Raw genomic sequence first — 15,014 nt, 5'->3', positions numbered from 1 at the left:
CCTCCAATGAAGGAATCGGGGCCGTTCTCTCACAACGGTCCGAGCAGGATGGGAAGATGCACCCATGCGCCTTCCTATCTCGAAGGTTGTCTAAAGCAGAGCACAACTATGATGTCGGCAACTGGGAGCTGCTAGCGGTCAAGGTGGCCCTGGAGGAGTGGAGACACTGGTTGGCGGGAGCCGAACAGCCATTCATTGTCTGGACGGATCACAAAAACCTGGAATATATACGCAAGGCCAAGAGACTGAATTCCTGTCAGGCCAGGTGGGCGCTCTTCTTTAACCGCTTCTCCTTCTCCATCTCTTACAGGCCAGGGTCCCGGAAAATTAAACCTGACGCCTTGTCACGCCCCTACGACCCTGAGTCGGTTGCCAAGGAACCCAAGCCTATCCTGCCACTGACCTGTGTGGTTGGAAAATGAGGTTAAGCAAGCTAATGGTGAGGCTCTGTCACCTAGTGGGTGCCCCGAGAATCGATTGTTTGTCCCGGTCAACCTACGCCCACAGGTGATTCATTGGGCCCACTCCTCGCTGCTTTCCTGTCATCCAGGAGTCCGGCGGACGATATTCGCCATCTCCCAGAGGTTCTGGTGGCCAGCCATGGAATCGGAGGTTCGGGAGTACATCGAGGCGTGCCCGGTCTGTGCCAGGAATAAGGTGTCTTCCAGGTCACAAATGGGACTACTGCAACCCTTGCCCATCCCTTCCAGACCTTGGTCGGATATCTCTATGGACTTCGTCACAGGGTTCCCGGTCTCACGAGGTAACACCACTGTCCTCACGGTGGTGGATAGATTTTCCAAAATGACCAGATTCATTGCTTTGCCGAAGCTGCCTTCAGCCAAGGAGATGGCTGAAATAATGATTAACCAAGTGTTCAAGATTCATGGTTTTCCCAAGGACATTGTTTCAGACCGGAGGCCCCAGTTTGTGTCACGGTTCTGGAAGGAATTCTGCCGACTCATTGGAGCCAAAGCCAGCCTGACCTCAGGCTATCATCCGGAGGCCAATGGCCACAACAAACGCCTCAACCAGCAGCTGGAAACCGGCCTCCGTTGCCTAGTGTCCCAGAACCCCTCGACATGGAGCAACCACCTGGTCTGGGTCGAGTACGCCCACAACTCCCTACCCACCTCTGCCACAGGATTCTCCTCCTTAAAGTGTGTTTATGGGTATGATCCACCTGTTTTTTCTGCCCAGGAACCTGAAGTAATGGTCCCCTGCACCCACGCCCTGATCCGCCGCTGCCGACACATCTGGGCAGCGGCTCGCTGCACCTTCGGGTCCCCTCCAAAAAATTGGCTCCACGTTTTGTGGGCCCCTTCCCCATCACCAAGGTCATCAGTCCTGCTGCAGTCCGTTTGCGCTTACCTCGCTCCCTCCGGATCCACCCCACATTCCATGTCAGCCAGGTCAAACCTGCCAAGGAGAGTTCCCTGGTCCCGCCCCTCCCACCCCCTCCTCCTCCTGAGGTGATTGATGGGGGCCCGGTCTACAAGGTCAAGCGGCTGTTGGCCGTCCGCAAGAGGGGCCGGGGCAGACAGTATCTAATGGACTGGCAGGGGTATGGCCCTGAGGAGAGACAATGGGTCCCTTCACAGTTTATTATAGATCAAAACCTAATCACTGACTTTCACCGTGACATCCCTTTAAGTTAATGTTTCATAGCCCTGTTTCCTTTTTTCACTTGGGTCTGAGATCATTGCTGCCAAGAATAAAGTCTGTGTCTTACAAAGCCTCTGCATCTGAGTCCTATCTGAGTCCTGGCCTGACACGATTGTTGAATAAAGAAGTGTTTATCCTCACCCGGTTTACCTGTCTTTGCATTAATTCGGACTTTGGAACAGCAACCATGAGAGGAGCGTAGCAAGTGTACGGTTGCAACAGTTTCCAAAGAAACAACAGCCAAAACTCATGGGCTCTTAAATTTAATTTTGAAAAAGTTAAACATGTACATATGATCTTCGAGTAAAATAGAAGTTACACTGAAGAACACACCCACACAATCGGACCAGTAAAATTGTGTTTCATTTGTGTCCTCTTTTCTTAAAGGTCCCATATTTTACACATTTCCTGTTTTATTTGATGATTTAATAACGACAAAATGTGTTTTTTGTTTTATGTACCGAAAAATTATCTCAGTCCAATATGATTATCTGGTCCATTAATTATGGCTGAGTTCAAATCAATAAAAAAAAAAAGAAAATAAATCTTCTAAGGTTGGATGGTGGGTCCAAGTGGGTAGGGCTTAGGCAGTGACTGCCTTGTTTTGACATCACAAAGTCTCAGATGTCCACTTGGCTGGTTTTACACTCCATATGACTGTTTACATGGACTTAATCAATTATGCTTTCACATACAGTGAAAAAATAAAAAAGAATAACAAACATCCAGGCAGGTTACAACATAGTGGTTACTGCTGTTTCCCCACAACAAGAAGGCCATGGTTTGTTTGAAGTATAAAACAATGGTATATTTTTGTGTCCTTGGTTTCCTTCTTTGTCAAATCACACAATACTGAAAACAAAAATGATTTCTTGCAAATACTGCCCATTCAGTACTACTAAGCACATACACCTGTCAGGACTTAAACCTTTATTGACCATTAATGCGCTGAGGTTTGACAAGAATGTTAATGTGAGCCACAGTTGTGGAATTGTGTACAGAAATGCTCATCCACTTACTTCCTGTTTCTGTGAGTTCTGTTGCTTTATCATAGCAGCTGAATGATTACAAGACTCCAACATGTGTACATGAGTCACACACAGGTGTCTAATGGATAGTTTTAGAGGCTACAATTTCTTAGAGTGCAAGTGTGGGAAGGCAGACAAAGTATGGCGAATCATGTGTAAATGTGTGTGAGCAGAACAGAAGTCACACAACATTTTTTCGGGGTCAGAGTAATTGACTAGTATTATTACAAAATAATCATTGTGAAGGATGATATAAAGAATCATTTCACTTTTGAATTTATTTTCAGTATACACAAGTGGTCCCTTGGCTCAAAGTCCAATCCAATCCAAAATCCTCAAAAACAATTCTGCCTCTGAAAAATATTCAGAAAATAAAAGTTCAAATGAAAATGACACGCATATGTTCACAAAAAACCTAAAGCTCAATGATAAGTTTTCCTTCATCGTCACTACTGCTGGTGTCTTCCAAGTAGTCCTGGCAGCTTTGCACAGGCTTTACTTCACCAGTCAGACACTCAGCTGGCTGGAGGCCATGCAGCTGATTAGTCAAGTAAAAAGACTGGTACTCGTCCACTTTCCCAGAGTTGCAGCTTTGCATGCTGTAATCATCTGGTGCCTGATGTGAGGGGTCCTGCTCAGGTTCTGGGTATGTGAAGGACTTTGAAGACAACTTTGTGTTATTATTAACCAAAATGTTTTTGTTCAATGCTTGGGTCATCCCACTGGGTCTACTGACTGCAGTAGAATGCAAAACCTGACAGTGGTGTGTGTTGGGGGATGTTTGGACATCAGGTGAGTGACTGGGGCTTTCGTAACTTCCTGATGCTAACTTAGCACAACAGATGACATCTGTGTTGCTGTTACCTGCAGTTATATTTCCATCCTGATTGCAGACAGTTTGCTTTTGATCTTGCTTTTGTTCCTGGTGCGAAAATGTAACCTGCTGAGCAGCAGACTCAGTGTTTGAAGAAGCATTTTGTATTCCTGTTAACTGGGCTCGTTTTTTCACAAGCTGACTTGGAATCAATTCAGATAAAAACAGATTTTGTTGGTTAGGGATAATGCTGCTCTCCATGTGTGAGAAATAAAAGTTGTTCATTTCCAGTGGCAGTTTTGTAGAATGGAAAAGGTTCACCTGACTGCTGCTGGCTGATAAAAGATTAACTGACATGCTTGGAGCCTGCTGAGGGCTCTGTGGAGGGTCTTCAGACATTCCTGTGGGCATCTGAGAGAAATGCTGAAAATCCTGTTCAGATGTCCATGACATTTCCTTTTCACGGAAATCTGCCTTGACCTCTCTCTCTTCTCTCTGTCAACAAAACAATAATATTAGCACCTAGCATTGACACAAGTAATTTTGATTAGCTTTACCTATTGCAGAAATACCACAAGGTTTCATGTTTTCACTGAGGTACAACCATTACAAGAAACAACAAATTAGTGTAACCTCAATGCTTTTTTTTAAATATGGATATGCGATCTTTTAAAAGTCTCATATTTTACACTTCAAGATATGTTTATGGTTTTAGGCAACAGAAACTATCACAGCCTCATGTCTCGAGTTTGGTGAACCAATCAGCAAAGAGGCTCCGGGTGTTGCTAGAAAAACATTTGACTAGACAGTTTCCTGATTCAAACTACCTCTATTTACAGGGAATTTTATATAACTGCAGATATCCATATTATTTCTGATTCTTAACCAGGTCTAGGTTTTATATCAATACAGTCCAGGTATCAAAGATCTCAGTCCATAGAGAAATACACACAATCAATCATTTCTTCTGTTTGACCAACATGTTTTTACTCATCTTCAGAGGGAGGCCTGAGAGAGGAGATGTAAAACTGCATAATGGTTTCAGTTTCTTAAAACCAAAAAACAAATAAATGTCCCCCTTTTAACTAGAGTTTCTTCAGGTATCTTATGTTTTTCTTGCCTTATTATTTAAACATTGTCCTGCTGTCATTTAATAATCACACACAAAAGGAACGATTCAGATTATTTCAAATTTAGCTGTCAAAGCCTTCTGTGCTAGCATGTATGGATGCTACATATGCTACTTAATGGATTAAACCTAAAGATGCTCATGAAACCTTCAAGTTTTCATTGTTGTACTTAGTGTTGTGATAAGTATCTGAGTGTGGAGCAACTGTAAACCCCAAATTACTGCTGTTACAGCCTGATGTGACTTTATCTGTGATGAAAATGATAAAAGATTTCATAATAACCCTCAGAGTCACAACTGTCACTTTACAAGCATGTATTTAATACCATAAATGTAGCCACAAGCCCCCTACTTTTCTAAATACAAACCATCATCCTTTGTAGTTTTCAACCTTAACAAGCCAGTACCATTTAACTGTCATTCACTGCAATTGAAATTGCCATCTCATTTCTTCCCTAAGTTCTTGTGCAACAAAATCTTGGCTCAAAACATAACCTTTCATGAATATGTAATCTTATGCAGTGCACAAGCACAATACCTGCAAAGTTCACAGCACTATTCTCCTGGATAGGACTGTGTAAAGGTGTAAAGGTTTGGGTATGCCGTAACTAACCAACCAAAAAACCTGTTGTTCTGATGAGTAAGTGAATTTGGAAACAGTTACCATCCATGTGCTGCACAGGTATGTGGTGTTTATCTTTCACTGCAATAGAAGCTTATCTCACCACTTGCACACTTTCTGCAAACTCTTTCTCTACATTATATATGATTTTGTCATGATTTGTATATTTTTTGTACATTTTTTTATTACCACAGTAAGCTTTTCCCTAATCAGTTTATGGTCTGTCTTTAGTTTCAAGTGTACAATACAACATGATGTTCTTTTTTTTAAATGATGCTCCATTTAAAGGGAAACAGACCAGGAAGCAGGGGATGGATTAGGAGGCGTGGCTACTGTGTGATTGACAGACTAGAACACACACTGTGACCTGCCTGACTGGTTGATTTACAAACTGGAGGCTTCAAAAATGGCAGCTCACAAACCAATGGATGAAGTCATAGAGGGTTGACACTTGGTTTCTATATGATGTCAATACATGCACCTTTCCAATGACCCTTGTTTCTGTCCGCAGCTCTTAGGATCCTCATGCCCTGCATAAACCTGTGATAAAAGGAAAGCCAAGCTCTGACATGAACTTGTCACGGCTGGCTCTGACTATGTCATATGAGGCTGAGGTGGTGGGTTTGTCTCCCTTGTGATCCCTGACTCTCCCACACCTTCCCACCCCCAGGTCACACTCTACTTAGCCACAACACCTTCTTAGTGAACAACAAGAAATTAGCAATTGTTAATAAAAAATCTCACCTCTGGCTTTGTAATGTCTGGCAAGACTGTGTATCTGGAGTCAGACTCAGTGTTGCCCCACTGTCCTGGTACCTGGTCTCCTTCGAGTCCAGCACTATTGTCCTTTATTGTCACTTCACCCTCCATTCTGTTGTGGGTTGTCATTCCAGTCTCTTCGCTCTGCCTTGGTAGACACTCTATGCTGTCTGACTGCCCACCACCATGTCCCCATATCTGTAGCTCTTTGTGGGTTGGACATCCTGCCAGGGAACTTCCCTCCATAGGCCCTGGAGGAAGAAAAACCGCTAATGCAAAAATGCCAAGGGACAGGGGCTGGGGATTGGATGCAGGGTGGACAGGTTGCCAGTCTATTGCAAGGCAAACACACTGAGACATACAGAGACAATATTTACAATCACACTCAGATCTACAAGCAATTTAGAGTAACAAATTAACCTAGACATGCATGTCTTTGGACTGTGGGAGGAAACCCTTTTTGCTGTTAGGCAACAAGGTTAACCCCAGAAGAAAAAGCAAAATGAAAAATTATGCAAATGCAAATGTTGCAAGCGTGTAAAATTTTCATTTCTCTGGTCTAGAAAATTCTTCAATGTTGAGCATTTAAATAAAACTCATATGAGCCAGTGCGACCCATCTCTTCCATTCACTCCCCTTGCTCCTTTAATCGAAACAGTGGTTGAGTTGTATTTTGTGCTATTATAAGAATCAAATGATACTTTTCAATTTTGCAGGACATTGTGTGAAGGTTTGGGTTGGGGTGTGGAGGTGGCAGCTCTCATGTCATGAAAAATGAAAGCCACATGGACTGTGACATTTTTATTGAACTTATAATATAATGGTTTTTTAACTTTCCAGTAGTGGGCTAAATTGATTTACAAAGAACTCAGCATTAATCAAAACTTTTGGTTAGTTTTCAAATCCACATTTGTTCTGCCAACCTGTGAGCCTTTACTGCCATCTTGTGGTGGAATGGGTTACTGTCTTTAAATGTGCTTTGATGGCAGCTCGTCAGTAAAAGCAAAAACTGCACCTAGGCATTGCATGACAGACACACATTTTGTTGTGTAATCGGAATCGCCATGAAACTGGGCCAGAAACTAAATAATGGCAATGAGCTTATAGACCTTCCAAGGTTGGATTTGCCATTCCCTGAAGTTTGTGGCTTCAAGAGTCAATGGGGTTCTCTTACCTATTAAATTAAAATTTGTGCTGTATGGGCTATTGCTTTCAGTCTCACTGGTCTCTCACCAGTGAGATACCTGATCAGTTAAAGAAAATCATCAGTCAATCACCATCTATCCTAAAGGCCTAAAGGCACAGATTGCCATCTGTGCCCTGTTCCTGAGCTCACTGCTGCACTGCCCTAAAATTAACTGACCGTAGGAAACCACAATAGGCACCAACATGTATATTGTGATCAAACACCAAAACTCGCTCTCACTGTTAGTAAGCAACTGTTGCTAGAGAGTCAATTCAATACATGACTTCAACTCTGGACAGCATGGCATTATAGTGGTTAGCTGTTGCCTCACTGCAATAAGGTTGTGGGTTCGATTCCTGGGCCTGGGGCTTTTTTGTGTGGGGTTTGCATGTTCTTGCTGTGCTTGCGTATTTTTCCTCTGGGTACTCCAGTTTCCTCCCACAGTCCAAAGACATGCACGTTGAAATTGATTTGTGACTGAATTGCCTGTAGGTATAAATGTAAGCTTGAGTGGTTGTTGGTCTCTGTCTGTCTCTGTATTGGCCATGTAATGGGCTGGCAACCTGTCCAGGGTGTACCCAACCCTTGCCCAGTGTGAGCTGGGATTGGCTGCAGCCCCCCCTTAACCTGGAAACGGATAAGCAGCAGAAGATGAACAATTGGATGAATGAATGAGTGACTTCAAGTCTCGTGCTATATGAATGAGTGATTTAAGATATTAATATTCAGTTTACCTGCTGTCAATCTCTGAGTATTTGTAAGCACACTTGGCACATCTTTGGCTCTTTCCTCCTGGATGTTAGGAGACGCTGATGCAAACTGTTCCAGCTGTTTTTCTGAGTGGGCTAAGCTGATTACATCCTGTAATTCACTGAGAGCCATTTTATGTAAAGGATTGTCTAAAGGCCCCGCCCTGTTGCAGTAGGAGTGGATACCCCCACTTTCTAACCTGCTATTTTTGTGTGCAGAGGCCTTGTCCCTGGCTTTAAATATAGCGGTATTACCTGAAGATTCTTGATTTAGAAGTTTTGGTTGGTTTTCTTTGCTCTGTAATTCACTCCTTATGCTATTTTGATGTACTGTGTTGGTAGAAAGGCATGTCACAGTGAGTTTGTGCTGACCAGAGACCATTGCACCTTGACTGACACTCCCCTGAGACAAAAGTTGCTCTTCAGCACATTGATTCAGAGAGTGGGCACGTTCCTCCTCTGAAGGCGGGGCGTTTTCTAACTGTACACCTTCGATTGAAGTAGCAGTTGACATAATAGTGCTCAGAGTCTTTGTGGTAGTGTTTACAGGACTGCATTCGTGTGGGTGTAACATCAAGCCTTGAGCTTTCAAAGGCTTAAATTCAGCTGATACTGTAGCCTGACTGGAGTCACTGTGTTCAGCCAGCTTGACATTTGGCTGTTCCTTCCCAACACGGACAGAGAGTGGAAGATTTATGGTCTCCATGTGAAGTGTGGGTAAAGTGCCATTACGGTCCAACTCTTTCTGATGGCCCCTTCCCTCATTGATACTTTCCATGCTGACACAGCTTTGAGCTCTATTCTCTATCTCTTCCATGTCAGGGGTTGGTGCTTCCATGTCATTTCTCCGTGAGACAGCACTACGTGCCTGCCACTCAATCTGTGGTGCAATCAGTGCCAGCTGCTCATCAGATATAATCTGAAGGCGAATCTTGAGGGCTGGTGTCTGAACATGAAACACGTTCTCAGCAGCTGGCTGCACCTGATTGAGGGTCACAATGTCACAAGGTACATTTCGGGTGTTTGGATCGGTATAATTTCTATTTACAGGGTTTGTGGGGAGGAGTTGCAGGTGTGACAGAGGTGGGTTAGGGCTAAGCTGCTCTTGAGAGAAAGCTGTAATGGCAGAAGCAGATGTCTGATTTCTTGCTGTGCTTATGGTTGGTATAGCAGTTAAGTTCACCACCGCAGTTGCAACAGGTTTGGGTAACTGCATCGATGCTGAGCCTGCTGTAGATTTCAAGGACTGTATTGTATTGCTGCATAATACTGCTTGATAATCATGTTGACAGGTTGTGGTCAGATTGGTTGCTGCAAATTTCAAATTTTCTCCTGATCTCGATAGTTGAAAACTTGTGTCTGAACAAGACTGGTTTTGGGAGGAACTGTAATCACTTGTCTTTTTGGTATCACAAGGAAGTAAAGTGACAGAATCACTACATTTCTTTTCAAAATTTGTGAAATGGTTCTTTGACATTTGTTCCATTTGAGATGATGACAAAACAGTGGTGAAAGTACAGCTATCATTTCCAGTTGGTTTATCCACAGCATCAAGTGAAACATCTGAATCAGTTTCAGCAGCATTAGGTATCTTGAGCTGGTATTTGGGCAGAAAACTGGTTTTGGCAGGAGAGGGGATGGAAGTGGCCGTCAAGGCTCTAACAGATGGTGGATTTGTATTGATTATGCATGGAAAGAATGGCGCTCCTTTAAAATTCTTGTGTGTTCCATTTTGTTGAATGTTGATATAGGTAAAATTTGCATCTTGCTGTGGTGTGCTGCAAGTGACCAAGGGAGGGGGGTGAGTCATTGTGTTTGGGTTGGACTCCACCTCCAAAGAGCAAATTATTTTCTCATCAGTCCTTTGCTTTTTCCTGTCAGAGGGAACATGAACTCCACAAAACTGCAAGGTGTTGTCAGTGTGTTTTTCTTCATTACTCAATCTCCTTGCCTCTGAACTGCCCATGCCATCTGTTGTGAGGCTAACCAATGCAGCTGAAGTTATTGGCAGCATTGATGACAAGAGAGAGGTGTATGATGACTGAAGCAGGCCAATTCCTGGATTCATATCCACATTGGAGACCATAGGCATCTTGGCAGGATGGCAGCCCTGATGGCACGCTGTTGCACTGTCGATTGAGATGTTTATTGTTGAGGCTGTTGTTGTTACTGTCTCCACCAAAGATTCTGACATCTTTGGTGGAGCATGAACAACCTCATTCCGGGGGTTCATAGATTTCTTGCCTTTGATAATACTGTTATCCACAACTTTCTCAGGTTTGTAGAGCTTTTTAAATGTTCCACCCCCGTACATATACCACTTGTTGTAAGCAAACTTTTGTGCTTTCTTCCTCTGGAATTTTCTGTTGCTTGGCTCTTCACAATTGTCACCACCATCCCCATCAGAACTGAGACTGCCAATGCAACCCTCCTCCACAGGCAAATTCATGAAAAGGGTGTCTGTTGCGTGGTTGCAGTCTACAGCTGTCTGCCGGACTAGTGGCCTGTGGGTGGATGACTGCTGCTTCACAGGCTTGATGACATAATCTGTTGGATTAATCTGGCCGGAACTTCCCCTGCGAATGATTGCATAATCGTGCTGGAGAGAGGAGGCTGGGCTGCAACTGTCAGGCTGCAGAAAGGCAACGCTGAATGGGAAGGAGTTGCTGCGGGTTAAGGGGGCATGATCAATGGCTGTGGAGCTCTGTGTGGGCACAGAGCTGTATAATCCAGGTTTCCTGTGTCTTTGCAACCCTAAATTCGGAGTCTTGCTGATCCTCATGTCAAAGTGAAAGGAGTCCTTATATGTGTATGGCATGGGGAGGTCAAGGCTCCCCTGCTTTGACAGAATTGTCTTCCGTGGCCTTACATTCTCAAGCCTTTTGTCCTCTACAACAGCTGTATTGTCAGAAATTAGCTTGGATATGCGCTCCTCCAGGGTCCTTTGCTCAATCTCCATCGCCCCTTTGGGCTCCTGTAAGCTTTGGCCAGTTTCTGCAGGTGTATATGTGCTGAAGGCTTCTTCAAGATGCTCTTTATTAGATTCAGTGAGGGAATCCATGCTGTGATCAGGTAAAATGCTGCCAGGACTCAGGTAGTGGTCACTGCTCTCACTGAAGCCAGAGTCTGTGCTCTCATGACTCTGTAACTTTGATTTGGATAAAGAGCTCTTCCACTGCTTAGAGAATAGAGTGGCCTCTTGCCTCTGAAGGGGAAGATGGCGAGCATTTAAAGGAGGTTTTTCTTTTCCCTCCCTCAATTTTTGCTCTGTTTCTGTTACCTTTGCAGCTTCATTTGGTTCTGTTGTACTCAGGTTTTTTTGTTCACTGGCCAAACCTTGTGTCTTCACAGAGTAGACTTTTGCACTATTGGATGGGCAGGTGATCTTGGTGGCAGTTGGGGTAGTATCCTTCTCCATGCTGCTGGTACCTTCGCTGCATTCATCCAGAGAAAGACTTAAGACATGAGTGTCTCTGGAGCTGGACACACTGTCCAAGCTGCCTAGACTGCTCTGCTCTGACTCGGATGAGAGGCGTGCATGAGCCTGAGTACGTTTGTGTTTGTAGAGGTTGCTCTGAGTCTTGAAAGAAACTCCACAAGTGGTGCAGGGGTAAGGCCGCTCCCCTGTATGGCAGCGAAGATGCTTCTCCAGCACACTGGGCTTCATACAGTCCCTTCCACAGTGAGGACAAACGTGCTTTCCCATTGATTTGGATCTGGCTGTAGGAGCAGCAGCTGCCTGTCCTGGTGAAGACTGCAGCCCACCAGCAATATGGACTGTGACAAACGAAAGTGTCTCCCTGGAGAAGAGTGGTGTGGTCAGTTGGAGTCTGGCCGGTTCTTGGATAGCTGCAGGAAGCTGCGGGTAAGGCTGAGCTGGGAGAGCAGGTACTGCATGGACGTAAACAGCCATCAGTGGGGACTGCATGTCCATTCTTTTCTCTGTCTGTGCAGTAACAGAGCTGATGTTTGCTCGAGCACTCCCCAATCCCGGCTTGCCAGTCTCCATGGTAACACTGCTGCTGTCGTGATGTACTAGTGCCAGGTCTCTAATTACCTGTAAAATAAGAACAGTTTGCATTAGACCTCTGCTTCTGGGAGAGATCTGTGTGTTTGAGCAAGCATGTTTCTGGGCCTTGCTTTGAACAAAGAACATGAAAGTTTATTCCTGGAAAAAGCAGCAACAGCACAGAAATAGAGCACAGCAATTTATAAATGTGCTTAAAGTAGTTAATGATGATAGGTTTGTAATACCCTTCAGGGCAGATGGCCATTGAAGCAAGTAATCCAGTCTGGATTTTGCTTTGTGACAAAACCCTAGGTCGGTGTCTTTCAAATATGTCCTCAATAAAACATCTTCAAAACAAAATACACATAGATTTGTGTGATATTGTTAAAATGAATAACAAAATCTAGTGTGCAGGGACAAGTAGATACATTTGAATCTCAACTATTCAGTGTCAGGAACATGTGCAGGAAACTCTTCAGATGTGTTTTGCACTGAGGGAGTTGAAATATGTGAGAAAAACATGGAGAGAAGTGCCCTTATACAGATTAGCAGAGGAAGATATACGAGTGTGACCCACATCTGCAGAGGGGTGAAAGAGTGAGATCAGCTACTAATACAGTAATTCAGAGGCTTCTATCTCCTTGAATGAAATGTATCTGCTGGGATTAGCTGGTGCCTGTGTGTGCACCAGTTCAAAAGTCGAATGAGACAGCTATGTCTTATGGGTAACATTTCTGCCATCATCCAATCAAATCATGAAGCCACCTACATGACAAAAGCCTCATACTGTACTAGGGCAAGGCAACTCTCACTTCCTGAGGCTATGACGCTGCTTCTACTGGTATGGTGATTTTGCATAAGGCACCGCCAGAACTACAGCTGGCATGAAGCACACTCTTTGTTAGTTGTGCTGTAAGCGCACGCCCTCGTTTGATACTTTTTGTAAGTCTTTGGTAACCACAAAAGTTTGTTTCAATTCATATTGTAGTGAGTACTTAATGAAAACTCACTGCTAGAGTGTATTTTTATTTTTTTTTTTTTTTTCAAACATTAGGAACTTGGATCTACCCTTTATCTCGAATGAAATATCTTTCTAATGTAAGATATTTTCTTCTACAATAGTTGTTTCCATTTAGAAATTGTTCTCAAGGGTGTCCTTGGTGGAGCAGGATTAAAAAGGTCAAACTTTCCTGACAAACAGCTTTTGATTGAAGTAAGAACAACTATTAAATATGACTTGTGTCAAAATGTAAAGAAAGTCAATGCTCATATTTCTTCTCACACAATGAGAAATATATATATATTTTTAATCTACTTATCTCATTTCACAAACTCATCAGCAGTTATACTGACTTTATAAAGGCTGCAAAGAGGAAATCACTGACATTATGCTGTGTTACATGACATGAGTAGGCTAACAGTCAAGCTGAACGGTTAAAAAACAGAAACAATCAAGTTACTCACTGTCTTGCTTCATACTTGCATCAATAAGGATTATCCAGCTCAGAGAGTCCTCTCCCTGAACAACTCCATTCTATCGCTACATGCTCTGTCCAGTCTGTTGTCATCCAGGCTGTGTGGTCCTCTCCAATCTGGTTTCCTCTCACAGCTCTTTGACATGAACTGTTTCTCGTCACAAGGAAGCAGAACAAATGCAAATAAGAGAGAAGATGCACTATGAAAGTGTCGAGGCAGAGAGTAAGAGAGTGAGGGAAAAAGAAGGGCTGGCTGGTGGCTCGAGGGGAGGTGTGGCTGTCAAACAAAGACTTCCGGAGGACAAGTTGAAAACGTAGATTTCAGTGATCAGCAGCACTGGAGGAACACATAGGCCCTAGCCACAGATGGAAAGATTTAAGGTGGCTGATAAACAGCATCATGCAGGCTGCTCTGCTGAGGAAATGCAGTGACAGAGGCAAGCTTACCTTCAACAGTCACGCTGGCTGAATTACTGACTTTACCAACTGTTTGAGGCAGTACCTGACTTCTGGCTCACTTGAATAATTGCACCCTCACTCACCTATTTCCTCCCACACACTGCATTTCCTACACCTACATACATCGTGGCACAGCAAATGTGGATGTGGTGGATGGGCTTCAAGCATACTGCTCGCACTCCCTCAGGCAGAGAACAAATGGATGTGTTGTGAGTGGCTGGCATGAATTTCCCATTCCCAACCACAACTCCCATTACATTGTATACCATTTTGCAGGGATTCACCAATTTACACTGTTAGAATATTACAGCTGCCTTTTTTTATCTTAAAGTTTCCTTTGTACTCACACTTTACTGTTGCTACTTTATTCTTGCTAGGTTTGATGAACAAAATCCTTGATTCAGGAAATAGAATATGTTGTGTACTGATCTGTTTGAGACACAAAAATCTAAAAATGGGTATTTAGTGTCATGTTTGACAGAGGAAAACCATATGACACTTGAAAGATATAATATCATAAAAATTTGATTTTCTCTTGATACAAATTATCTGTAAGGTAAAACCTGACCTTGCAGGCAATATTTGGTCCATTTAATGTCTTTGTTAGATTGAGATTATGTCTAATCTAATCCTTCAATGGCAGCATACAAATATAAAAAGCATCACACATCTTTTTCCGTTCAAATATTTGTTCTCATGTCTATGCCGTGATAGAGATGCATGTTACACATCTGGAACATATGCAAATTCGCAATAGCCTGGGCAAATATCTCATTGGTACCTTTCATTCGTATGAAGGCCTCAAATAGCCTGTTAAAAATGATAAACCCTGACAAAGTTATGGTACACCATAACTGCAATGAATGCATTTTTGTACCATATGAAGATGATAAGCCTGAGATTTTGGTTGTAGCAAACAATTTTGCATTCATTTGCAATCAGCATTAATTTGAAAATGTATCTGATGATTGTCAAGTGAATGCATCATTAATAGGTCCACTTTTCTTTTAGCTCCCCTTTTGTCTCCACACAGAAGAATATGCCTTTCTTTTTTTTTTCTCTGAATTGCAATGGTGCATAGTGGTTAGCGCTGTTGCCCCACAGTAAAAATGGTGTGGG

General features: G+C 43.3%; 1 protein-coding gene across 3 annotated transcripts; it reads right to left on the bottom strand.

The window, feature by feature from the left end:
* Positions 1 to 1,924: 1,924 nt before the first annotated feature.
* Positions 1,925 to 13,653, bottom strand: znf831 (zinc finger protein 831). 3 transcript variants are annotated; one of them, XR_003840765.1, is made up of 4 exons: positions 13,426 to 13,653; positions 7,938 to 12,009; positions 6,003 to 7,830; positions 1,925 to 4,002 (listed from the first exon to the last, which is right to left on the bottom strand). XR_003840765.1 is itself a non-coding variant. In XM_029503012.1 (4 exons), exons 2-4 carry the CDS (start codon positions 11,959 to 11,961, stop codon positions 3,109 to 3,111), a joined length of 5,184 nt encoding a protein of 1,727 aa, XP_029358872.1. In that variant the 5' UTR covers positions 11,962 to 12,009; positions 13,426 to 13,653; the 3' UTR covers positions 1,925 to 3,108. The 3 variants fall into 3 exon arrangements, 2 of the variants coding, with proteins under 2 accessions (XP_029358872.1, XP_029358873.1); XM_029503012.1 differs by having other exon boundaries at positions 6,003 to 6,268; XM_029503013.1 differs by having other exon boundaries at positions 6,003 to 12,009.
* Positions 13,654 to 15,014: the final 1,361 nt, after the last annotated feature.

The sequence above is a fragment of the Echeneis naucrates genome, chromosome 5, assembly GCF_900963305.1.
Source record: "Echeneis naucrates chromosome 5, fEcheNa1.1, whole genome shotgun sequence".
Lineage (NCBI taxonomy): Eukaryota > Metazoa > Chordata > Actinopteri > Carangiformes > Echeneidae > Echeneis > Echeneis naucrates.
The sequence above is the reverse complement of the archived record's forward strand: the minus strand, read 5'-3'. Positions and strand labels throughout refer to the sequence as shown.